At 51.7% G+C, this 26376-nt stretch overlaps 7 protein-coding genes across 7 annotated transcripts; 5 read left to right on the plus strand and 2 right to left on the minus strand.

Annotated features, from left to right (window-relative positions):
- Positions 1-1145: 1145 nt before the first annotated feature.
- Positions 1146-3241, plus strand: ACO1O0_008731 (GMC family oxidoreductase; the record flags this gene model as incomplete). Its single annotated transcript, XM_083198095.1, has 2 exons — positions 1146-1195; positions 1255-3241. 2 exons carry the CDS (start codon positions 1146-1148, stop codon positions 3239-3241), a joined length of 2037 nt encoding a protein of 678 aa, XP_083045830.1.
- A 764-nt stretch (positions 3242-4005) lies between these two features.
- Positions 4006-5632, plus strand: ACO1O0_008732 (putative NRPS-like protein biosynthetic cluster; the record flags this gene model as incomplete). The annotated part of the gene is made up of 4 exons (XM_083198096.1): positions 4006-4069; positions 4195-5236; positions 5288-5537; positions 5618-5632. The coding sequence occupies 4 exons, from the start codon at positions 4006-4008 to the stop codon at positions 5630-5632; spliced, it is 1371 nt and encodes a 456-aa protein (XP_083045831.1).
- A 56-nt stretch (positions 5633-5688) lies between these two features.
- ACO1O0_008733 (Type I Iterative PKS) lies at positions 5689-12916 on the minus strand (the record flags this gene model as incomplete). Its single annotated transcript, XM_083198097.1, has 5 exons — positions 5689-5789; positions 6390-11159; positions 11214-11685; positions 11731-12435; positions 12488-12916. The coding sequence occupies 5 exons, from the start codon at positions 12914-12916 to the stop codon at positions 5689-5691; spliced, it is 6477 nt and encodes a 2158-aa protein (XP_083045832.1).
- Positions 12917-13589: 673 nt separating this feature from the next.
- ACO1O0_008734 (uncharacterized protein) lies at positions 13590-14595 on the plus strand (the record flags this gene model as incomplete). The annotated part of the gene is made up of 2 exons (XM_083198098.1): positions 13590-14110; positions 14160-14595. The coding sequence occupies 2 exons, from the start codon at positions 13590-13592 to the stop codon at positions 14593-14595; spliced, it is 957 nt and encodes a 318-aa protein (XP_083045833.1).
- Positions 14596-14678: 83 nt separating this feature from the next.
- ACO1O0_008735 (uncharacterized protein) lies at positions 14679-15030 on the plus strand (the record flags this gene model as incomplete). The annotated part of the gene is made up of 2 exons (XM_083198099.1): positions 14679-14764; positions 14886-15030. 2 exons carry the CDS (start codon positions 14679-14681, stop codon positions 15028-15030), a joined length of 231 nt encoding a protein of 76 aa, XP_083045834.1.
- A 4232-nt stretch (positions 15031-19262) lies between these two features.
- On the minus strand, positions 19263-19954 carry ACO1O0_008736 (uncharacterized protein; the record flags this gene model as incomplete). Its single annotated transcript, XM_083198100.1, has 2 exons — positions 19263-19720; positions 19774-19954. The coding sequence occupies 2 exons, from the start codon at positions 19952-19954 to the stop codon at positions 19263-19265; spliced, it is 639 nt and encodes a 212-aa protein (XP_083045835.1).
- A 4248-nt stretch (positions 19955-24202) lies between these two features.
- Positions 24203-26195, plus strand: ACO1O0_008737 (choline/carnitine O-acyltransferase; the record flags this gene model as incomplete). Its single annotated transcript, XM_083198101.1, has 2 exons — positions 24203-26028; positions 26087-26195. The coding sequence occupies 2 exons, from the start codon at positions 24203-24205 to the stop codon at positions 26193-26195; spliced, it is 1935 nt and encodes a 644-aa protein (XP_083045836.1).
- Positions 26196-26376: the final 181 nt, after the last annotated feature.

The following is a 26376-nucleotide window of genomic DNA, read 5'->3' on the forward strand; positions in this document are numbered from 1 at the left end:
GCTTATGTTATTGGGATAATCTCTTAGGAGGCTGAGTTGTCAATTATCATGCCTAACACACATGGACAGGTATGTAAGACTGCGTATCATGTTTACTACTAGTACCCTACCATGTAGCTGAAGTCGAAAACGCCTCTTTGGAGGCTTGACTGGGATAACATTACCCGGTAGACATATAATGGCTCGCATATACCAGTCAGTTTGGGCAGTAGAGCACCGTTTGGGAAAGCCCCTCGCCGGGATGTGGAACTGGTGTAGTCGTTGGTACCTTGCCGAACCATCGTAAGCCTTTCTCAGTGGGGAGATGAGCCGTCCTGCCCTGTCGGTTCTGGCCAGGACAGGTGCAGGACAGCCCAACAGGTACCGGCAGGGGGCGCCGAAGCCTCATTTGATGTGCCGCTATCCCCAGGTCTCTCTCCCCCCCAGGCCCAAGGTCGACCAACAGCTTCAACAAGGATAGCTGGGCATTCGTCATAGGCTGACGAGGCTGACAGGTCCCACCGGTTATGCATATTGCATCCGCGGCGGGTCTGGCAGAAAGAGTGGGAAGAGTGGACTTGTGGAATCGCGGATGGATGACGGAAGACAGCCGGCATAAAAACCGGGGCGACGGGGGGGAGAGACCGGGGGAGGGACCCGGTCCAGCGCCGACATGGGTCGCCTTGGTTGAGGTACCTTAACATGCTCAGTGCTGGGCGTGCTCGTTCTCCAACTTCTTCAGTTCTCGGGCTGACCCGTTAATGGGTTGACCCCCACTGCCATCATCCTAGACGTTGAAGACTTGCCGACATGGCATGTACTGATACGGGCGTTATGGCGTATTGCTGCCCCCGTCGAGGCAATTCCAACATCCCTCTCAACCCATTCCATTCACATGGCGAGCTGCTCAGGAATCATCGGGGGGGCATAGCTCATTGTAGCTGCAGGCACAGGCAGTCAATTTCACCGCTACATCTGGCCAGTGACAGCCATTTAAAAGTGCTTTGGCGCAACCCTACATGACCTTCACAATATCTAGCATTTGGCTGCGCCGCTCCTTTGGCCCCTCGTGCTCTCCGCTCTCTTTCAGTCGCTCGTTGAACCAGCTGCCAGCACGACAGCTAATTCTCTCGCTCTAGTCATTCGTTGTTTCTACACCCACAGACATGAGAGGCATCACTCCGGTGGCCCTGTTTGCCACAGGCGCGGTCGCTGCGTAAGTCAAAGGGCTCCAATGTCAATGTTAAGCAAGATGTGGGAACTGACACCGCGTAGTTGGACGGCCAAGCCGGTTCAGGACCAGAACATCTTCCCGCCCAACGGGTACAACCACCCTGCCCAGGGCCCTGAGCCCAACTCGACCTACGAATACATTATCGTGGGTTCGGGCGCCGGTGGCTCCCCTCTGGCCGCTCGTCTTGCCCTGGCCGGCCACAGCGTGCTGCTCATTGACGCTGGAGAGGATCATGGCGCAGACCGACAGGTCCAGGCCCCGGCGCTGCACCCGTACACCAGCGAGTACAACCCCATCCGCTGGGACTTCTTTGTCGACCACCATGCCGACGAGGAGCAGGCCCTCAAGGACTCCAAGTACACGTATCTGACCCCGGAGGGCGAGTACTGGCACAAGATGGACCTCTCCGACGCTACTCCTCCCGAGGGCGCTGAGAAGAAGGGCATCCTGTATCCTCGGACAGGTGCCCTCGGTGGTTGCTCCATGCATAATGCCCTCATCATGATCAAGGCCACTGACAAGGACTGGAACGACATTGCTGCCGTGACAGGTGACGAGTCGTGGTCGGCTGAGAATATGGACGGGTACTACAAGAAGCTGGAGAAGAACCGCTACCTCCCGGGTCTTCTGAGCCCTGGACACGGCTGGGACGGTTGGCTGCCTACCCGTCTGACCCCGACCATCCTCATCGCCCAGGACTTGAAAGTGTTGTCGCTTCTGGTTGCGGCCGCCACGGCCACCGGAAAGGGCCTCATCGGCTCGCTCCTCAACACGGTGACGGGCATCCTCGAGGTCCTCACGCTGGATATCAACACCCCCGTCGACACCCGCGACAAGATCGACCTCATCTACCAGATCCCCCTCTCCATGGACGAGAACTACATCCGCACCGGCCCTCGTGACTTTGTCCTCAAGGTTGCCAATGCCCAGAATGATGATGGCTCCAAGAAGTACCCTCTCGATATTGCCCTCAACACGCTTGTTAGCAAGGTCAACTTTGACACCTCGGGCGACGTCCCCAAGGCGACAGGCGTCGACTACCTCTACGGAAAGAGCCTGTACCGTGCTGACCCGCGTGCCTCCAAGAAGGATGAGGGTGTCTCTGGTACCGTGTATGCAAGCCGCGAGGTCATCGTCTCTGGCGGTGCCTTCAACACGCCTCAGATCCTCAAGCTCAGCGGTGTTGGTCCTGCAGCCGAGCTCAAGGCTCACAACATCCCCGTAATCAAGGACCTCCCTGGCGTCGGCGGCAACCTGCAGGACCGATACGAGGTTGGCATTGTCGGTCAGGCCCAGAGCGACTTCTCCCTGCTTGCCGACTGCACATTCCTCGAGGGTGACGACCCGTGCTACAACACCTGGTCCAAGTCGATTGGCGATCTCAAGGGCGCCTACACCACCAACGGCATCGCCTTTGGCTACCTGCACCACTCCTCTGTCGCCGGCGACGACCACGACCTCTTCCTCGGCGGTGTCCCTGCCTACTTCAACGGCTACTTCCCCGGCTACTCGCTTCACGCCACCGCCAACCTCAACACGTGGACGTGGCTCACCCTCAAGGCCCACAGCCGCAACAACGCCGGCACCGTCAACCTGACCTCGACCAACCCGCGCGACACCCCCAGGATCAACTTCAACTACTTCACCGAGGGTGGCGACAAGGACCTCCAGGCCATCGTCGAGGGCATGCAGTACGGCATCGAGGCCTTTGACAAGCTCATCCCCCTCGACGGTGCCTTCGAGCGCGTCTGGCCCCCGACCAACATCTCCTCGCCCGAGGACCTCAAGCATTTTGCCCGCGACGAGGCCTGGGGCCACCACGCGTCGTGCACCGCGCCCATTGGCGCCGACGATGACCCCATGGCTGTCCTGGACAGCGAGTTCCGCGTGCGCGGGGTGAGCGGTCTGCGTGTTGTTGATGCCTCGGTGTTCCCCAAGATCCCGGGCATGTACATTGCGCTGCCGACGTACCAGGTTAGCGAGAAGGCGGCTGATGTGATTATCAACAGTGCTGCGGCCTCGGAGTAAGGACTCGTTGGTGTAATACTTCAAATGTTGCATGTTGTTCTTCATGTTTTGTAGAGCCCTGATACTTCTTCTCATTTTCTATATAGATAAATATCTTCGTGTCTGATGTTGAAAACCAACCCAATGAGTCCTGGCAATAAATGTAGATAATGGGGCATGGCTTTACCACGCGCATCTTGATGCTCTGGATGTGGTAGTGTCCACAGGCTGAGGCGAACAAGACGACATCCGACATGAGGACAATAACCATGGAATGCAATAGAGGTGCATGTACATGTACACGTGCATATGGGGTACATAATACGGATACAAAATTCATATTCCTGCACCTCGCTCAACGTTTCCTGGAACTAGTGGAGAATACCAGGAAAGCCTCAGGGGTCTATGTGGTCATCTTGACCGGGTCCCTGGAGGAGACTCCGCTCATGTACACATGTTCCCCTGGACGCGACTGCATATTTCTCTGCAAGGATGCTAGATTAATATGATCCGGGGTTCTGGTACATATCTGCGCGGCATATTCGATGATACGGGAACCCATGTCTACACGCATTCACCGATATTGCCCGTCCCAAAGAACCTTGCGATGGAAACCAGGAGAAGTTGGCCGACATCACAACCACATTCAGACACAGAGAACCGTCCCTCACCTCTCCCTCATTTCAATTTCTTACCGTCTGTTTCACCATCTTCCGCTCTGGGATTATTCTTGAGATCCTTGTATCCCACACCCAAGGCCCCCTCGCACACAAACAAGACGTATCATGGTGTACAACATTGGAAACGAGGTTGACGTACCTAGTGTCGACCTCCTGACATTCCTCTTTGGTAAGCTGTCGGCTTCGTTGGGATAACGAAAACAAAAGGGTGACCTCACTGACTGATTCGTATCCTTGATATCGGAATAGAATCCCGACACTGCCACGCGGTGGAAACCACGCCCATACACGCAGAAGCAAGTGATCCCACCACGGCCATCACCAAATCCGATGCGCGCACCATCGCACAGCAGATTGCCCACTGGCTGCGCGAGATTTACGGCGTCGGCGCACACGGCCCAGCCAAGGATGTCATTGTCACCTTCAGCAACGGACAAGCTGCCCTGCCCTGCCTGTTCTATGGCATCGTAGCCGCCGAGGGCGTCTACTCCGCCGCGAGCACAATGCTGCCGGCCGCACATCTTGCGCGCCAAATTCAGCATGGAGATGCCAAACTGCTGGCGTGCAGCGAAGAAATGCGCGACATCGCCGTGGAGGCTGCCGAGCTTGCCGGACTAGCACCGAAGAGTGTGCTCATCCTCAAGACGTCTCCGATGCCCAGCCTCGAGGCCGCCGATGGCAGTGCCAAGTGGTCCTATTCTCCTGGACAGCATAAGCTGCTCTGGAGGGTCATGACGGACCCCCAAGAGCTCCAGACGACCACCATCTGCCTCGTCTACTCCTCGGGAACGACAGGCACCCCCAAGGGCGTGCGCATCTCCCACGCCAACATGGTCTCCGAGGCCTTCCTGCCTGCATTCATGAACCGGCCCATATGGGACGCATGGGCTGCCGCAGGAAAGCCTTTTGAGTCTCGGACCATCGCCCACCTGGGCTGCGCTCACATCTCGGGCGTGCAGGGCTACTTTGTGAACCCCCTCTACGACGGGGGCATTGTCTACTGGATGCCTCGATTCGATCTGCCTGCTTTCCTCAAGTACAATGCGGCGCTCAAGATCACCACCTTCTTCAGCTTGCCCCGGGTGTACGCCGCCGCCGCCTTCCATCCTGCCGTGACGGATCAGCTGTCGTCGCTGCGCATCGCCTACTCTGGGGGCATGCCACTGGACCCGAGAGTGTACGCAAGCCCCAAGTTGGGGGGCGAGGGTGATGGTCGGGCATTGCTCAGCCAGACATGGGGGTCCACCGAGACGACGGGTGCGGCAACGCACATGCCGCCCGACAGGCGCGACAGGACTGGCAGTGTGGGTGTTTTGCTTCCAAACTTGTTGATGCGGTAAGTTTATAATCCCTGTGGCCTGGCTTTCAATCAAACATGTTGACGTAGAGCTACAAGTTTGGTGGACGAGCATGGTCGTGAGGTCGAGCACGGACAGCCCGGCGAGGCATGGCTCAAGGGCCCCATCATCGCCCAGGGCTATCACAGGAATGATGAGGCCAACGGATATGCTTTCAAGGATGGCTGGTACTGCACCGGAGATGTTGTTGAGGCCAGGGGTGACATGCTGTATGTTCTGGGGCGCGTAAAGGTAATGTCGACCAAGTCTAATGCCGTCTTTGAGGTGCGAATTGCTGAGGTTTGTCCAGGAAATGATCAAATACCATGGCCAGCAAATCCCGCCCTCGAAACTCGAGTGGCATCTGAGTCAATACCCAGGAGTGGCCGATGTAGCTGTGGTGCCGGCACCGTGGGAGGAGGACACACAGGTGCCTCGCGCCCTCGTCGCCCTAGCAGCTGGAGTTGAGGGGAGTGAAACGCTGGCGCAGGAACTCGTGAAGCACGTCGATGACACGGTCGCCGACCATGAGCGGCTGCGTGGGGGAGTTACCTTTATTAACAGTATTCCGCGACTAGTCACTGGGAAGTTAGATAGAGCTGCGCTGCAGAAAATGTGACTTCTGTAATAGATGATGCACGCAACATTCCAAAGCGGTACCGAACTGAGTGTTTCTGTCCATTGGATAGTGTACGTGGCTGCTCGCGCCGCTGCCTGCCTTTGCTCCCTGCCTTGTTATTCTTAAGTTTCGGCTGTATGTAAAGTGAGCTACTATAACTTATAGACTGATGAAACCTTTATCATATGACTCCATACTTAGCCCCATAGGAAATATAGTAACTATTACTATTCTTTGTTATACTATTCTTTTCACCCTCTCGATATACACCTACTCAATGATGAAATAAATTACCAGAGACTTATCAATGGCAGCCATAATTATTATATAACTAATAAACTTCCCAAGTTACACTGGACAGTTAGTACCAATTAGCAAATGATGTGTATCCGACTCTTTCGACCCTCCGCCAGTATGCACTGTCGATGCAAATCCAGCCTCGTTGAAAATCCTCATCCAAGTATCTGCAGACTGGAGAGGATATGAATCATGCACTGCTTCTCCATCGCCTCGCCACCAGCCCTCCAACAAACCAAACACAATGTCATACCAGTCAATACGGCGCGTCAGTTCGGAAAGAACCATGAACCCATCAGGCTTGAGCATCGTCCGAATGTGACTGGTACTCGCCACCTTGTGCTTTGTGGCATGAATACACATGGTGCTAATGGCAATGTCGAACCTACCCAGTAGGTGTTGCGGTGCGGGCTGCTCGACATCAAGCTTCTCGTAAGACATCCAGGTATACTGGGCAAATCGCTTCTTTGCCTTAGCCACCATGGTACTAGAGATGTCGGTAAAGGTATACTCGACCTTGATACCCAGGCGCGCAAGCTGAGTCGCAAGCTCTGCGGTTGTGCCTCCCGTTCCGGCCCCAACTTCGAGAATTCTTAGAGGGGTGTCACGGTTGATGTTCTTGGAGCAGGCCGTCACCAGTGTCAACAACTGACTTGTCATTGTCGCGAACATGGGCGTATAGCAATAGAAGTCTTCCAAGACTTTCGCAGCACTACGTGGCCCAAAGAGTAGACTGAGCGGGTCGACGCCTCCACGGAGGCACTCTGCTAGCCGAGGTCCTGTGATGGCAATGAGCTGCGCTTCCGTGGCGAAATCTGGGTGCTTTTTGGTGAACTCTTCGTGGAGCTCCAACGAGGATCTGCTCGGGGTAGGATTGCCGGTGCGAAATATTTGGCCGCTGCCTGATATATCGACAATGTCATGTTTCGCCACTATCTCCCAAAGTCGCTGGGACAGACGGCTATGCCGGGGGATGCAGCTAATATGCGGGACATGCTGGCCCTTTCTGGCCGAGGCCAAGTCCACTCCGAGCTCCCGGAAGGCTTCAAGGACATAAGCAAGAGTCAGGGCATCTTGATCAGCTGCCACTTCCGTCCAAAAGGATTGAAACCCTTTGCTTGCCGCCGCTTTCTCAAACTCAGCGGCACAAACAAGCAATCCTTCTGTCACCAGCATTGAGGCTCCCGCTGTGTCATCGTTCTCCTGAGACTTGGAGATGGATGTGGCGAGAGAGTCCAGCTCTTTCGTAGTCTCACTGCTGGTTTCTTCGCTTGTCGTACTGCCTGGGCCGTAAAGTTTGCTCTCGAGTTCCTTAAGTGATAGATTGAGCAGGTCAGGCCCAGTGATACATATGTCATGAGCGGATTGAAGTTCGTCGGCCATCTCGATCGCAGCGATGGAATCGAGCCCGAGATCCCCGAGCAGAGAGTCGCTAGATATCTCTGAAGCGTTCAGCCCAGTGTAAACCTCGAGGGTCTGACGAACTGTATGCTGAGGGGCCATCGGTGCCATCGATGCCTTCACAGGCACTGTCGAGGCCTGGGAAGATATCTTAGAGACCTTAGCAGGCAGGCCATTCCTGCTAGTTATCTTGTCCTCCAAATGCTTGACAGAGATATTGAGCAAGTCGGGCCCGTTAATGAGTATCTGGTAGGACGACTGCAGTTCGTCGGCCATTTCAATTGCTGCAATTGAGTCGAGCCCAAGATCTCCCAAGACCACGTCGTCCATGATCTCATCAGGTGCCAGTCCGGTATACAGCGCAAGTGTTTGACGAATCGCATCGCCCCAAATAGGTTCGGGGCTTTTCAGTCTTGATACAGACTCCGGTGTGACGGGAGGCTGTGGAGGTGCCACCTGACCTGCACCTTCGTTCGGGCTCTTGCTGCTTGGGTCCAGGAGTCGCTCAAGCTTTGTTATCTCGAGTTTGGAAAAGCGACATCCGGCAAGCGAGGCTGCGAAGGAACCGTCGGGCGCAAAAGCAAACACATCGCCGATGGCACGACTAGAGTCTAGTGCAGTATAGGAGGCATACACCCTCCAGGATTGGGACGCGGAAAGGTCAACACCGTGGGCAATGGCACTGCTGTCAATCCCGCTGCACACCATGACCTCCTTCTCGCCCACCATTTCGCTGGTGTTGATCAACAGTCCGGCGACTTGGATAAAACTGTCCAGAGCTACTGCGTCGCAAGTAGGACGAGAGGTGCTTTCTTCAACGCCACAACCACCAGAGGGAATCATGATATTGGCCATTGCCTTTGTGCCGCTGATGGTGATGTCAGAGACACCTTGGAGTACCGGCGCGTATGTGACGACCCGAGAGAAGAGATTGTAGACGCGTCTTGACTTGATTCTCTCTGCATCAGCGTCGTTGGCGAGCGATCCGGAAAAGTTGGCAAAAAGGCGAGCCGTGGTATCTAGTTTCGTCTTCGTCGATCGAGAGACGGAGCCCTTGGCATGCAAAACCTCCCTCTTATCCCGACTAATGACCTGAAATTTCCACATCTCCGCACTCGTCTCCTGTATAAGTATCTCAACAGCCTTGGCGTTTAGGCCCAGCGGAGCCTGGATCTCGAGATCGAGAAATTCAAGGGGAGAGCTCTTCAGGTTCTCGGCTGAAATATCCAGAGCCATGGCAATACACTCGAGATACAATGATGCGGGACAAAGAGGGCGATTGCGAACAGCGTGAGCGGCAACAATGCCCTGCCATCGGATGCCGTCAATGAGCACACGAAATCGTTGCGTCTTATCGGTAGAATCGGAATTTGGCAGTAATTCGACCATCCTCGCTGCTTTTTCCACGACCTTGGGTTGCTGATTGCTCGAGGCATTGAGATTCAACTGGGACTGAAGAACAGCTGCACGGTCAATATTCTCAAGCCAGGCAGATGTAGGATCAAATTGATACGGCGGCAGCCAAGCGTATTCGATACTGCAGGCCTCATCTGCAAACTGCCAGTGAGTAACATCAACACACGCTTCCCAAAGTGTGCACACCGTGCGCGTAACGAGGTTGAACCCGACCAGTTCATCCGTCGATGACATAGCAACGAAAGTGTGACTCTCTGGTCTTGTTACTGCTCTCTTTATCATGGAACTGATTGGCGTATTCATGCCTACCTCACAGAAGACACAGGGGCCGAGCCTTTTCTCTAAGCGTTTCACGGCGTCGACCAAGAATACTGGGTTGCGCGCATGATCGGATAGACTATAGGACGCTGTTGGATCTGTAGGTGTCTGCGTGCACAGCTCGATAGGGATAGTCGGCTCCTTCCATTCAATAGAGGCTGTGACTCTGTCGAGTTGGTCAAGAATAGGGTCCACGAGACGAGAGTGGAAGGCGTGGCTGGTATCAATTCGCAATGACTTTATCGGTGGTGACTGAGATGAAAGTCGAGTCTCAAGCTCGGCGATGGCATCTTTCTTTCCGCTGACGACCTGGCTCGTCTCCGAGTTGTAACACGCTATATCGAGGCCCAACCCCGCAAGCATGTCCCTGACAGTGTCCGCGGCGGCGAAAACGGCGAGCATGCAGCCCCTTTCTTGGCCCCATTCACTCTTCATCAGGTCAGCACGGGCTGCCACGAGCTTGAGACAGTCTCGAATAGAAACCCTCCCGCTAACAGCTAGTGCTGTCAGCTCGCCGAGGCTATGGCCAACAACAGCATCAACTTTCAGACCGGCTCTCAGCCATGCCTTAGCCACGGCGTACTGGACAGCGGCGAAACCAGTCTGCAGAACAACAATATCCTGTATGTTGGCCGTACTAAACACGGCAGGGAAAATAGAGGGATAGCCCAGCTCTTGCAGGATTGAATCACAGTTGTCCAAAGTAGCCCTGAAGCTAGGAAACTGCTCATATAGATTCCTGTCCAGGTCGATTGTTTGCTTGCTCTGGCCACCGAATGTGAGAACAACCGATTTCGAAGTACCATGTCTGAATCTTGGCTTCGGACCGTCAACAGAGGATAGACCGGTCACAAGCTCCTGGACATCACTGGCTTCGAACACAATAAAGTCCTTGTGACGTTGTCGTCTTTCGCTCAATGTACGAGTAATGCTCGCGAGGGAAAGCTGTGAACCCTTCCTCGTCAGATAATCCACCAGGGAGTCCTGGATTCTCTTGAGACTCGTCGTAGACTTTGCGCTGAGGATGAGGGGCCACTTCAAACTAGCGACCTCAGGAGGGTCCTGTGCAGGCTTGGCTTTCCTCGGAGCCTCACAACAGAGAATTGCAGCATTCGAGCCTGCAGCACCGTAAGAGTTGACGAGGGCGGCGCGAAAAGGCACATCCCAGTCCATGAGCTCTGCGGGTATGGCCATTCGATCCTGCGAAAGAGATGGGATCTTGGGATTTAGGACCTGGTGGCTCGCTTGAGGCGGTATCGCACCGTGTGTGAGCATGCATATGACCTTGAGGAGACCTGCAGCGCCTGCGGCAGTTTCACAATGCCCGATGTTTCCCTTGATGGAACCAATCTGGAGCACCTCGGGCCTGTTGCTGTCTCCAAAGACATTGCGAATGCTGCGTACCTCCAAAGGATCACCCACTTGTGTGCCGGTTCCATGTGCCTCCACATAAGTGACTTGCTCAGGTTGAATGGCTGCCTGCTGGAGCAGTGACTGGTACAGCTTTGTCTGAGCATCAGAGGAAGGGATTGTGATGCTTTCTGAGAGGCCTCCTTGGTTAGTGGCAGCCCCTACAATAACACCCATGATGCTATCTCCGTCAAGCCGAGCCTGCTTTAACGACTTGAGCACAACAAGCCCTACACCTTCTGACCGACAGTAACCATCTGCTGACTTGTCGAAAGGCTTACATTGTCCTGTTGGGCTCAAGAAGCCTGCTCTTCCAAGATCGAGGAAATTGTTCACTCCTGTAATGAGGTTTACGCCACCGCTAAGAGCCAATGAACACTCGCCGGACTGTATAGCTCTGACGGCTCTGTTGATAGCCACAAGCGAGGATGAGCAGGCTGTATCAATGACCTCAGCAGGGCCTGTCCATCCGAAGTGATAGCTTAGCCTTCCGCAGAGAAACGCGCGGATTGTACCTGGCGCAGTGTACGCTGTCGGCGGATGCGCGGTGGTGTTTTCCAAGTATTCGATCAGACTGGCGCCGATAAAGCATCCCACAGGATCGCCACGCGACCGCACATGGGAGCGGGTGTAGCCACTGCATTCCATGGCCTCGTAAGCCACTTCAAGCAACATGCGCTGTTGGGGGTCCATATTGAGCATCTCACGGGCATTGATCCCAAAAAACGCATTGTCGAACTTGTCGATGCCGTCGATAAAGTTGCCAAAGTAGTTGCGGGCCTTGGTAGAATCACTGCTCTGAGAGACTCTGTAGCTGTTGTAGAGGTCGAAGCGATCCGACCTCAAATTTTCATGTCTGTCCTCCCCCTTGGAGAGGAGTTCCCACATCTCGTCCAAGTTCCTTGCACCAGGAAGACGGGCGGAGGCTCCGATGACTGCGACTGCATTCTCTGGGTATGAGAACTCTTGGATCGGATCGTCAAGTGCCTGTTCTTGTCAGTGCCTATCTCTCAGGTTGAGAAAGTCACTAACCTTGTACGAAACTCCAGTTGCTCTTGCCGGAGTGATGAGTTTGCTTGCCAGTGTCTTAGAAATGCGTAATCCCTTGTCCAGGAATGTATCGATGGATATGACATCCGTCAAACCGAAATTGATAGCCACTGGTGCTTCAAGACCTGATCTCTTGAGATCTGTAGCAGTTTCCACCAGCACGGTGTGCCATTCGCTCCTGGAGGCGAGAATCGCGGTAACAAGTTCAGTTGTAAGTGATCCGTTTGTCAATCTCTGGCCGTTGATGTTTGACCGGACTGGTACTTGAAGCTCAGCCGCGTCGGGGAGATGCAGGCCAGATGTTTCATCACATAGCTTGCACAACGTCGCAGCGAGTTCACCATTCTCAGGTGAGTGTAGCCTTCCGCGGACGTCGATGATTCGTGCTTGTAGTTGCTCCTCATTTCGGACATATGCGAAGAGTTCTTCTAGAAGACCACTAGGCCCGGAGACACTGACAGATAGTGGCCCTGTAACAGTGGAAACATATGAGCCTGGGAAGCACTGGATAATGTCTTCGGCCTGGCCTTCGTATTGTAGGCGGATGGCGATGGTCGTCGGGGAAGCACCCAGATTCTCGTCTGCGGCTTCACCATAGGCAGCCACCGCAATCAATACGCGGAGAGCGGCAGCGGCATGTTGTACGACGGCAGTCTCGTCAGTCGCAGAGGAAATAGCCATGGCAGTCTACAGAAATATTAGTGAAATCATCGCATACGTCATACAGTTCATAGCATACCGCTAATCCGCCGCAGAAGCCCTGCAAACCACCCTCCTGGACATTGTCAAGGAACTCACGGTGTGTGAGACCACAGAACTCAAGATACCTCAGGTATTGGCCGACCTGGACAATGACCAGCAAAGGAAGAGCTGAAATGCCAGATCTTACTCCAGCCAGCGGTCCACAGATTCCATTGGCCGCCCATTCGTGTAGCCAGTCTAAGGAATCGAAACCTTTTAGGGATCCGACATCCTTGTGTGATGCAACCAAGGTGGAAAGAATCACACTGTCTTTGAGATTGGAGATTTCGTGCAGGAGTAGCTGGCCATGCGTATTATGGCTCAGAAAAGAATATAGCGCCCTCAGGTATTCTTCGTCTGGAGCGGCGGCCTGGGCACAGAAAAAGGCAACACATGCAGCATCTGTGACGCCCTCCGAGATAGACATTATTTCGAAGTTCTCGTGGTTCGCTGACAGAGCAGTCAAGAGAAGTATGTTGAATAGTCGCAAGGAAATAGCCCTAATTGCAGCTCAAGGGCTGTTCTAGGTGATAAACTGACATCTTCTCGGATCAGTAGATGTAAATTACCTAGTCACTGCGGAACTACGAACAAGATATGAATCCTACTGCATGGGTGATGGTCGAGCTTGGAAATGGGTCGGTCCGTGTTCGGATGCATCAAAACATGCCGGAACAGGGTTCTCCAACCCGCCGGATACCATGCAGGTGCATTTCCAACCCACCGGATACCATGCAGGTGCATGTCCAACCAGCCGGGGAGATAGGGAAGATTGCTCAAACGCATGGTTCACATCCCCGTCTCTATCTGTGTACGTACAAAACCGTCTGGGGGAGGGGTCGGATTCTTATCAGCAGAGAAGCGCGATTTGTGTTGTACATCGAGACTGCTCCAACATTGAATTTGTGCTACAGCTGAGATTGGCTGTGCAAAGCAGCCACTGAAAACTCCCCTAAACCCGCAGCCACCGCTTTCATTTTTTATTATCTGGGTAGCACTGTGAATCGAGACTCTACTCATCAGGTCTTTCTCACGCAACGACGGTCTTGGCGGTTTTGCCCCTGTTGGAAACTTGTGTTCGTAGAGAACCAGTTGTCGAAATGGCGTTGGCTCTAGCGGCACTGTGGTACTTTTTATGCTCGACTCGTGGAAAGACGAACCTGGCTGATCATGACAGGGTGTGGAATGTATACGACAAAGCATTGATATCACATTACGCTAGGAAGTACCGAACCACTCCTTTGCCCGAGAAGCCTTCCCACAACTCAAGCGATGTGAGTATCATCGCTCCGACAATCGACACCGAACCAACCTTCACGGAATGCATGCGGCTCTGGCTCGAGTCCAACCCTCTCGAGGTCATTATTGTTACAGTGAAAAGAGACGAGGCCAGAGTTAGAAAGTTACTCGAGCCACTCGAGGAGTATGCTGATAAGATCATTGTTCTTCTGGCACCTTTCGCGAACAAGCGTCAGCAGCTCATGGTCGGTGTGGATGCTGCCAAGGGAAAGATACTTGCGCTAGTGGATGATGATGTGTATTGGAGAGAGAAGGGTGTTGTGCCGCATCTTTTAGCCCCATTCGAGAACGACAAGGTCGGTGCTGTGGCAGGCATTCAGAGGTTGGTGAATACCATACAACTTGACTGTTCTTGCTTCTAATACAACCAGTGCCGAAATCCCCATCGAGCGCCAAGATCCACGAGTCATCACACCATGGGAGGCCACCGCCACATATGACTTATTCCTATGGAAAGGCTCGCGAGAGGTGCATTTTGCAGCAGATGGTGGATGTTGGTGCCTCTCGGCCCGAACTTTGTTTATCCGGGCGAGCATTCTACAAGATCCAGACTTTGCTCAAGCATACACGCACGAGGTCATTGGCCGAAGAATTGTCAATACTGCCGACGATGTAGTCTTGACTGAATGGGTGTTTGACCGCGGATGGGAAGTTTCTATTCAAAATACTCCAGAAGCCGAAGTCACCACTAATATTCCACGAGACCATAAGTTTGTATGGCAGATTCTTCGATGGGATAGAGGAAACTTCCGCTCGTTCCTCGGATTTCTATTTGTGAACCCGGGACTCCGCAAGATGATGAAGTAAGTCAAGTCATGATATGGATATGCGGAGCGTTGTACATGTCACTGACCCTCTGTCACAGGCGTCACCCATACACAACCTGGAAAATGGTGGAACGCCTGGCCCGTCCCGTCTGGGTCATAACTTCCTTAATCGTCTGGTTCAAGACCCTCTACACAATGCCCCTGATCGCGTACGTGGATTTCATAAATGCTTTGGTGTGCTTCCTAACGACTGAATCTCAGATATGCTTACGTAGCTTGGATGGTCTGCGGATGGGGTGGCTTGATTTGGAGTTACTCGTCCTTTCTAAGGAAATATCCATATTGTGCCAAGCACGTCTGGGCTTTCATCATTCACGAGTACATTGGTTTTGTTGTAGATATTTACGTCTACCTTACAATGAAGAATGACAACTGGCTGACGAGAGTCGCGGACATCCAGAACATCAAGGCTTAGTGGGTTCAGATATAAAAAGCACTTCAAGACATTATTCATTCCTTAGTCCCCCTTCTCTCTCGATGTGCAGTGACTTCAACATAATCTAATAAGCATCACCTCAATGTTTGTAGCCAAGGGAGGTGGATAGCTCGGGAAGATTTGCTAGCGCATACGTACCCTACTGTCTGCTAGCTGGTTTACTGCTGTTCGAAACATCTTTACAGTCATAGACAGCCCTCTGATAGCATCTACGGACCGACACTGTGCGAGTTATTCTGCCGATCTGCAGCCTACTTAGCTACAATTATCCTGGCAGACAGGTGAATCCAGGAGTCTGCCATCCACATAAAAAAGGTAGACAAATGTACATACGACAGCCAACAATTCGCTGGTGCTCACTGCCCCAATTGCTAATACCCTCCTTAGTAGTTCCCCTTTGGGAAAGAGGGCAGGATGCTGGTCTCTCTATCAGTATGGTCTTCAAAGGGGGGGCCACCCGTGCAAACCAGCTTCTATGCTCGAGTTCTTTGAGTGACAACACAATAACCCCTCTTACCCACACCAACAATTCTAAAGCTCTAGAGTGTGGTGAAATATCTGAATCATAACTCAAAAGTTTTCTGTTAACACAAAGAAGGCATTTTATTTTACGTTATTTTATTTTCTCTTTCAATTTTTCCTGTATGGTTAATTCAAGGGTAGTTGAGGTTAAGAATTTCCTCTCTCTGTGGACCTCTTCGGTCGGGAATCAAAAGCTGTATTGGGTACTTTGTAAAACGATAAAGGGCGCACCTTCCAAGATCGAGGCCGCTACGAACATGGTCGAAGGTGATATTTCGCAATATCCCATAGCTCCGAGTAAATTCTCAGTGGTATCGTTTACTCCATCCAAAATAGCCGCATACCCCTTGATTGGCGGCGATGTAGTCGGGATAGTAGATGCTAGGAAGAGGCACCAGATTGGCCATCTGCTTCCTAACCTGTACTTTCAGGGTTGGTTCCAGCACAGCTGCACGATCCATAGCCTCAGCCAGATTCATGCTCCTAATATCCCATCCACCAATGACAAGATCGTTAGGATGAACCATTAGAAGTACGTCATGAAATAGGATGTTGACATCTCGACATGTCTCGGTGTCAGTACCGAGCTTCATGGTAGACCCCATGATTAATGATCCATAGTAGTTGGCCGTTCTAGGGCCTTCGCCTGTCTCCCAAGTGAGCTAGGAACGGTTAGCAATAACACCATCAGTAATAGTTGTATCATTATTACTGCCCCATCCCACCAACATCATGTCAACCTTTAGTACCTTGCAATCAACCTTGAATTCATACGCGGTAGTCACTAATGCTAATACTAATACTTGTTAAGGGCTGGCCCCGAGTTTGTTCAACCAAAGGTGTCCCTAGAATTGTCTATCTAAAGCTAAGGAGAAGAAACAAAGGAGATCTCCAGTCCACATACGGCTTCCCCCTTTATAGACGCCAACACTGCTGTGGAGATCCCGGGGCGCTCCGAGAGCGCTCTGGGGCATTCCACCGGAGATGCATTCAGTAAACTATGCACCCCTCTACTAAGGCACTGCGCGGACTATGCTATGGTGCGAATTTCTAAATTAACACTATTCCCTTCATATTCTACGTATATACGGATACCTTTTCACTAACTATAATAGAGGCAATACTTGTAATTAAAGGTAGCATTCATAATTAAACGCAGCACTTCTGATTAAAGGCAGCGCTTATAATTACGAATAAATACATCGTTTATAATTCAAGGCAACGCTCACAAAGGCAGCACCCACTACAGCACCCACTACAGCGCCCACAGAGGCAGGACCCGCTACAGCACCTACTACGGCACCTACTACAGCGCCCACTACAGCGCCAACAGAGGCAGCGCTATACCGCCTATAGAGGCAACAGCGCTCGCGATCAGAGACGGCGCTTGTGATTAAATACAGCGCTCGTAATCAAAGGCAGCGCTCGTAATTAAAGGTAGCGCTTGTGATACGGCGCTCGTAGAATCAGAGGTAATAGTATCCGTAGAGAGAGGCTATATTAGTGCTTGCGTGAGAATTTTAATTGGGTTAATCAGGATTAGCGCCATACTCCTTCCGTATTAGGTTAGACATAGTCCACGCAGTGCTTTAGCAGAAGGGTGTACAGTTACAGAGGGTATCGATCGTCCCGGCAACCACGTGTTGTGGCCAAGACGGCCGAGACGGCCGTAGTCGGGCCGTGCCGTTGATCTCGATCGGCTAGGGGTCGCATTAATACGTAGTCGGGAGGTTCCGGTCTAGGCTTGTGACGCTAGGTAGCTGGGGTATCTGAACCGGCAAGGCCAGGATCCGGCGGAGCCGGATTTCTGCTAAGGCCGAGTTCACCATACCAGGCTCCAGCCTGTAACAATACTAATACTAATACGAATGCTAATAGTATAACGTATTTTATATGCGAGCGAACCACTTTCCACCATAGCACACACAAAATCTTCAATTAAACCACCACAAAATGAAATATCTACTAGAATTATATCTAAATTCATACATTAGTCCCTTCCCGTAGTATTAGGGCAGGTTCGGATATTATGACCCGTCCCACCGCAATTGCCATAGCACTGAGCCTTCGTTACAGTCACCCCGTCTACAACCACTACCAGAGCACTCTTCCTTCTTTATCTGCTCATCTATATCCCTTTGACCTATTAGATCCTTCCTCTCTTGAATAGCAAGAGCGCCCCTAAGCCGTGGATTTTTTTTCACTCTACGACGGTTACTTAGCGCCTCATTGGCCTTACGGGGTGATAAGACCTCGTCATTGAGCCATACAGGGTAACTGACAGGCGGAGCTACAAGAACCACAGCCTGGATGTTACGGGCCAATGCGACATTCGTTGACCTATTGGCCCTTTACAGTGTCGTGATGCGCCAGTTCCGAAGTTGATGATAGTAACTCTGGTCAAATCTGGGTTGAATGAGGATAGATTGTAATCACATAGCCCATGGAAGTGAAGGCTTATTAGAAGTGGGTGTTTTCAGACTCTCTGTTTGTTCTATATATTGTCAGGGGATAGAGACCGAAGTATTCACCCATTTTAGCCTTGCTGTTGCACGCTTTCTGTGACTGTGTTTTGGGCGAGGATATCCTCCGGCTCATCCTCCTTGCCATCAGATAGCTTGCGCCACTCCATTGCCCAACTCATCATCCATGCTAATAAAGGACTTGCCAATGATACCCAAAAGACGTTTGCTAGAGCAGAAGAGAAGGCCCCAATGACTGCATCCATGAGCTCTTGCGGTACAATGCTCCGGAACTCTTTTCCACCAGCTGCAACAACAGCATCTCCGTCTATTCCACCCACATCTCTTAGTCGGCGTAGAAGGGTATCGACAAAAATGTTCTGTCCAACACTTGGTGCCAATGTGCCACCAAGGATCTGAAAGAACATGACTATGACGAGGCCAGTCGGCACGTCTGCCTTGCTGAGGACGACTTGAACCGCCAGGATTGGCATCTGTCCACAACTCCCATAGCCGACTCCGCTCAGTATCTGGGCTGCTATCCACAGTCCACGAGTGCTATTGTTGTCTATGAGCTGGTAGAGTCCAGCTCCGATTGCCAACACTGGACATCCAAACCACATCAGGGGCACATAGTGGCCTGTCTTGGATGCGATGTACCCAGCAACAAGCGTGGCGACGCTGTTGGAAACTATTATAGGAAGCAAGAATACCCCTGAATCCCTAGCACTTGTGTTATGTACTGATTGGAAGTAGATGGGCCAGTAGTAAGTCTGCTGGACGATGGCCACCTGGATGAGCATCATGAAGCTGCATGACACAAAGACAGTCCTATTGCGCAAGATGTAAAGAGGGATGGTTGATCTAGGGTTCCATTAGCAAAGTAAACAGCATCTTGGCGGGATTTAGGGAATATGAAAAATATACCTCTCTTTCCCCCGGGCCTGGAGGAAGATGAAGAGAACCAAGAGAACTACAAAGCCAATCAGACACCCAAAGACGTTTGGATGAGACCATGGGTAGACAATGCCACCCCACTGGAGGGTCAAATTTAAGCAGGTAGTTGAACCTAAGAGGACGATCGCTCCGGGGATATCGAGTTGTCGTATCTTTTGCAACCATGGTAAGGCCCCCTTGGCGGCTGGTGGAGGCTTCTTCAGGGTAAACCAGAAAAGCAGAAGCCCAACGGCTCCAAAGGCTACCAGGGAGTCGGTCAGCTGCCTAGTCTTACAGAAGGTTAGAGGCGCGGTACATACGCAGGTTGATCCAAAAGATGAAACGCCAGGTAAGAGCCTGGTTATCAGTAATGGCGCCTCCCACAAGGGGCCCCACGGCAGATCCGATTCCATACAGGCCAAACACGATGGGCAGAGCGATCGCCTGGGTTTTCAGTGCTACGCAGTATGACATTATCGTAGTTGCACCGCTCACCAAGCCAGCAGCGCCCACACCGGAAATGGCTCTCCCAACTATGAGGCTCATTGAATTGGGAGCAACCGCCGAGATGACAGACCCAGCCTCAAAGATGACAAGCATGATGCAGTACGTCCATTTGATATTGTAAACGGTGTAGAGTCGGCCGCAGGTAGGCAACATGGCCATTTGCGCCATTAGGTAGGACGAGCCATACCAGCCTATGTCGTTCAGGCTTCTGAAGTCGCTCGTAATCTGTGGTATTGCAGTAGCTGAACAGTTGCGTTATTAGCAGAAAGTTGGTTTGCTGTAGACGAAACCGAACCTAGGATAGTGTTGTCTAATGCCAGGACGAAGGAAATGGACATGAAGGCCAAGACCAGGGTGGCGAGCGCCCAGCCCTGCATGTACTCTGTCTTGAGCTCATCGTCAGCGGGCGTAGCATCGCGAGCACCGGCAGATTCTAGGTTTGGAGGCTCAGCGGTCTCCGTGATCTTTTCCCCCATTTTAATGGAACGAAAGAGGCAAGGGTTGACAAGGAGACTGTCTCTGCAATGCTTGAAACTGAAGGAGACGGGATGAGAAGGAAGGAAAAGGCAGGTGGGGCGTGGGACAGGTCAATATGTTGCTCGCCTCTCTCTGTTGCCCAGAGCTTGTCACATTCGGTGTGCCGGGACGGCAATCCGGCGCCTCTAGCCAATATGCATGAGCAGGATTGCCCGGCGGGTTTCCGCGCCAATCCTAAATTCGCCTACTTGGAGCTTCGGGCCTGCTGCGGGGTACTGCCCAGGGGCTACCATACCTCGCTTGCAATGGCAAAGACGCCTAGACCAATCCATACATTCTGCAGCCCTGGACAGGACCCTGGGTGTGCTTCTCCAACTGCAGATAGGACCGTGGATCTGGTGCGCCTGGTAATTGTCAAAACAAGGGATGTTGAGGTACGGAATTCCTGTGGGCTAATATGGCGTGAAGAAGGAATATAGCCTGAATGGGTGCACTTCTCTTTGATCTTACATGCATTATACGTCTTTGCCATTTATATGAATGTGGGTCGATGCTGGTGCCATCTGGGCTGCATATTATGTTAAGACGGAATATAGCCGGAATTGGTGCACTCCACTTCTTTGATCTTACATGCATTGTACATCTTTTTATGTTCATGTGGGTCGATGCTAGTGCCATCTAAGCTGCAGTCAGCTTGCGGCGTCGTCTCGTCCCGTCCCGTCCATGGCATATCCGCCAAGAGAAAACCCTCCCGGCCTTACTGTACGCGGGTCGGTATCGTTCTCTGCTTAAGGTGATGATAGATGATGCTTGCGAGTGTGAGTTTAACGTACATGCATAGCGAGTGCAATAGACAAGCGAGCAACATAATTCCCTAATAATCTTCTGATTAAATGCTTCACCACAACTAGCCATGTCAATCTCAATTAATGATTGAGCCACGCTGGGTTTCATATTTTATCAAGCGGCAACCAGACCTCAAGACGCGTTTCTTTCGCAGATATGACTTCCAGAGAGCCAAATGTGAAAGATCTAGTCGCAATAAACGCGTGGTTCTCGCTTGTTAAGAACACAGTCGCAAAGTATAGGTTTGGGATAAATGATAAGAACGATTTTAATAAGGTAGGTTTTATAATAGGTGTTATTGCACTCTATATGCCGCCTGATTTATCTCGTCTACTTTGGCCTCTTTGTGACGTTCGGGTTTGGCTATAGGGTAGTTAGTAGACGTTTAGTCGTTTATGTTGATAAGAAGACTTATCGCTCAGAAATAGAGCATCTAAACAGATGTTCTATAACACACATTTCAAAGACTGGGTTCTTTTTCACCTTCTACGTTACACAAGAAGCTACTATAACAAAGAAAATTATCTAGGGAGGCTTTAGAAGGACTGGGCTTGTTCCCCTTGACGTAGACCTTGCTATCTCGAAGCTTGATATCTAGTTACAAACTCCAACACCTCGTATAGAAGACCTAGAGCTTCCTGCCCCTTGGACCTCAAGGACCCCAAAAACAGTTACGGAAACTGAATCGCAATCTAAATATCTAAAAAGGAGAATTCAAAGGCACCATAGCAGCTCACCAGCATCAATGATTGAGGCCTTGAAGTTAATGACTAAAGGAACCAAGGCAGTATTGCATGAGATGACATTATTGAGGGTTGAGGTCAGGGATCTTTGAATGGCAAATGAGTAACTAAGCCGGCGCCGGAGGGAGAAAAAAGAAAAGCCTACGGAATGGAGGGACTATGACTGTAGAAGAAGGTCAAGGATGAATTGGTTACATGGGTGTGAATATACAGATAGTGGCCGAATCATCAATGAGAGGTGGTGAAGGAAGGTCAGCACAACCAACCAAAGGCGCTGTGGTATATGCGGCAAGCCTAGACATAGCGTACGAAGTTGCAAGATTGAGGTAGAGGTATCTGGGCAAGAGTATAGCGATTAGTTTCAATTGATCAGATGGTCTGTTGTGTTTTTATTGAGGTTCCTGTCTTAGGCGTTGAGACTTTTGTTGCACTCGGTTGTCTATTGTACTTGCTTGTCTATTGTACTCGCTTGTCTATTGCACTCGATATGCATATACTTGGGGGGTGTTGAATTTGAGACCCCCCAAGTACGCTAGTCTATTTGCATACTTGGCGAATACTTTGCCACAATGCTCCTGCTAGAGCGTGATGTCTATTCCCCGTTCGTGTTTTATTTTACCCAGGACAAGCCGAATCTTTGACAGACAGGCCGTCTGATCCTGGCTAATTAAACCATGAGCATGCATACTTAGACCGGTGCTGACCGATTCAAGTGCCTCTAACCCTTTCAAACTTCCTTGGATGCACCGCAGGTGGTGCACTGCAGTGTGGAGGATAAGTTCAAGTCGAAGTTGAGGCGACGGGGCTAGTTTTACCCCCGCAATGGAGAACAGTGGCAGCTCCATTGTCGATCTTGGCACCGTATTGTCCTTATCACTTGACTCAAAACCCCCCTGCTGGAGACAGCAGTGTATGGACGAGTATAGCAGGTAGTGCATCTCCGTGAGGCGCATAGATAGCGAAGACAGCTGTAAGAAGATGGCGGTGTCGACCGGTGATGGTTGTTGCAAACCCTTGGCCGTACGAGCAGCGCTTGCAGGCAGTTCGACGAGTTCGAGAAACTCTAAGGAGCTTTGCAGCACATGGGCAGCGTCCAGCTCAAGTTGAAGTGGGTCCGTACGCCCATCAAAGCTCATCATGCGGGCTATCTTGACTTGGAAGTATGCCAGATTGTGGGTGTAGGTGCCGTCAACACAGCCCACTCTCCCTTTCTTTGTGGCCATTGTCTCAGCCCCACTTTCACTATCCCGGAGGCTTCCTCTATGAGGTCTTCGAGTACTGAAGGTAGTACTTGGTGTTAGACTCGGGGGGGAGTCGTCAGATGCAGTCGTAGTAGAGGACCAGTCGGATGGCCCATGCGGCCTCGTCATATCCACATAGAGACCAGCGCTGCCTAGGTCACCATGGCCAATAATCTGCTGTGCCCAATTCCCCGTATGATCGTTTATAATGCTGAAAGAGTTCTCATTGGAGCCGTAACTCGCGAATGCGGTTGGATCCCAGTCGGCTTCATAGTCCACGGCACAACTCCCAGATTCCAAGACCGTCGTTGTCTCTGGAATAAGCCGTACAGCCTGGTTTGTCCCCACGCCGGCGTTACTAACAGGTCTTCCTGGTTTACCAGGCTCACTGTAATGACAATTGACATTGGCAGCTCGACAACGCTGGCACTGTTGACCAGACCCATCCGTCTTGCACTGCATCTTCATCTTGTGACATCGGTCACATGCTGCTCTCTTCGCACTCATGTCGCGATCGGTACAGCACGGAGGGTTGATGGAGAGCTGTGTCGTCGTATTGGGGATTGTGCCGTATCGAACGTTGTTGGTTGGAAGACCGCCACGTGAACTATGAGCGATTTGTACTTGGGGGAAAAAAACACATGGATGCCTTGGTTGTCTGTAACGCACAGGGGATGAATGGGTAGCATTGCATACAACATGCTTGGAGAGGAAGTACCTGGCCTAGATCACGGTCAAAGGCCAAAAATACAGGCATTTCTGCATCTGGTCTTATTTTCACTCATTTAATAAGTCGCGTATGCGGCCCGGACAACCCTCCGCACCCTAGAGATGCTGTGATTATTGCTACTGCTACCAGGGTACCCAAGCACTTTTGTAGCCAGTCGGGAATTGTCTAGTTATCATATCATATTCATGCATCCGTTAGCCCCGCCAATGCACGAGCGGGCTCCCAAGCCTAGGCTCTGATATACATGCTCCTAACCATGCGATTCATACGGCATGCATGTAGGATTGTCACTGTCTAGCGCCGCACGCCCGCGTCTCGTCCTCGGCCTCCTGTCAAGACTACCGTTCAGGGCCAAGCACCCAAGTACCCCCACACTGTGGATACGGGGTACAAGTTGGATTCATGTAATCGTGGCCGTAGGTAAAATCACCGGAGGATTCCAATTCGTGGAGGCCGTCCGGGGCCGAGCTCAATCGAACCATGCCTACTGCATCACCACCTCCTTACATTACTACCTTAGTGGAGCGCCTTCTTCTTGCCAGTAGTATAACTCAGCTAATCTTATGACCTGTGAGAAGCAAGATATAGGCTTTTCCGCCCTACCAGCTCCATCGTCACAGCATTGGTCAACTGCCTTCCAAATTCATCAACCAAAATACCCTATCTACTACAAGAGTGCCTATCAAGATGGAACCAATCATTCGATACGTTACGGAGCTTGGCATATCGCATGATCAGAAAGATACGCTATTGTCTCTGATAGCAACATTGGTGGTAGCAAATCAAGAGACATCGTCAGAGTCGGCTATTCTTTCACAATCAGCACATGACAATGCCAACTTCCAGGAGCAGGGGAACAAAGAAGATATTGATTTCGTGGCGAACAAGCTACCGAAATTCCCTCTACCCGATATCAACGCGCTTTGTACTGCCTTCTTAACAGGGGTCAAGGCATTTGCAACCCCCAAGGAGCTCGAGGTTACCATGCGCGCGGTGGAAGAATTCAAACGACCAGGCAGCTCAGGCCGCCTCCTATACGATCGTGCAGCAGCTAGAGCAAATGACCCATCCATTGACAACTGGGCAGCGGAGCCACAACTTCGCCGCGGGTTCCTGGACCGTCGGGTGTCCCTTACTCCCTGCTCAAGCTTCTGGCTCGGTCACCCATTCAGCAAAAGGCAGCATTCTCAGTCAGAGCGAGCTGCTATTCTGGCATACACAGCCAATCAACTTAGATCGCGAATGGAGGCTGGTCTGGTCGACCCAGTCATCCTAAACGAGCAAGAGCTTACCAATGCATACTATCCTTGGATCTTCAACGCAGTCCGCATTCCCGGCGCTGAAAGTGATCGGATGCAACGGTACCCCGGCAATGCCTACTTCGTCAGTTTCTGGAAAGGCCATGCCTTCAAGATAGACCTCGTGCTAGGCCACCGACCTGTCACTTGCCGCGAACTTTTTAACGCCTTTGAGCTGGTGTTGAACCATGAAATGGCGGAGCACCGTTCCTTTGTGACCATTTTCACAGCTGATCACCGCCAGCCTTGGTCAGAGGCACGGGAACGACTCCAGCAGCTGAGCCCCGAGAACGCCTCCAGTATCGCAACAATCGAAGCCGCAGCCTTCACTTTGTCTTTGGATGAAGCCTCTCCTTCCACACAGTCTGAGAGGGGGCGACAGTTCCACTTCGGAGGCGACGAGGATGCGGCCAATCGCTGGCATGACAAGTCCTTGCAGTTTATCGTGTCTAAGAATGGGTATTCCGCCACGCTGGGCGAACATACCATGATGGACGCTATGACATTGAATAGATTGAACGACGATATTGCCGCGGCCATCGAGAAAGGTTTCGATGCAGGAGCAAAAAGCCAAGACGCTTCAACTGCAGCGACCCTGGTACCCACCTACCTCCCTCTGCAACTAGATGCCAAACTCGAAGCCCATATTGACATAGTTCGGCCTCAATACGCTCGCTTTGTCCAAAATTCGGAGCATGGGCATTATCTTTTTGAAGGCTACGGCTCTAGATTCCTCCGAGCGCAAAAGATGTCCCCCAACAGCGTTTTCCAGATGATTGTGCAGCTAGCTGCCAAATCACTCTATGGAGAGTCACCACCATGCTTCGAAACAGTCAACCAAGCACAGTACCATATGGGACGCGTTGATATTATACAGGTCGTCAATCCACAGGTTGCCGCTTTCCTTCAAGCTGCGGGTGACACGTCTGTAGGACGATGGGAGTGCCGCAACCTGCTCATCAACGCCACTCGGGCTCATGTTGCGTCCATAAACAAGGCGCGAAGGAACCTGGGTTGGGAGCGCACCCTCACCGCCTTACATGCTCTTATGGAAAAAGATGATGCTATACCGTCCTTGTTCCTGGATCCTGTCTACAAACGAGTGCGGCCAAGATTGATGATCAGCAATTGCTTCGAAACAGGCATGTTGGAGAAAGGCTGTTTGTGGAGGGATAGAGAGGCGTTGTGGCTACACTACGAGGTGCATGAAGAATGGTACGTATATGAATGTTGCCTGCTCATGACTACTAGCAGTACTGATTTTCTCTCCCAGCGCTTTCTTCTCTGTTGCAACGAGGGAAAATGGTCGCGCAACAAAGTTCCGCGAACACTTGATGGAGGCGGCCGAACTTGTGCGGAGGATTGTGCTCACCGACCAGTGAGCAAGCGTAAGATGGGAAGGTCGAGTGACTTGAAATCAGGAAGACAGGCCAAGGCGCAATTTGATAACGGCATATAACACCAGAGACTTTAGTCCAATTCACTTTTAGAGTTCTCAACAAAGGGTTGTGTTCCGCGTGTAATGCATGACTGAATTAGCTGAAGTGCCCAGTGGCTGGATCA

The sequence above is a fragment of the Amphichorda felina genome (assembly GCF_050947745.1).
Source record: "Amphichorda felina strain 45539 chromosome Unknown scaffold_9, whole genome shotgun sequence".
Classification (NCBI taxonomy): Eukaryota; Fungi; Ascomycota; class Sordariomycetes; order Hypocreales; family Bionectriaceae; genus Amphichorda; species Amphichorda felina.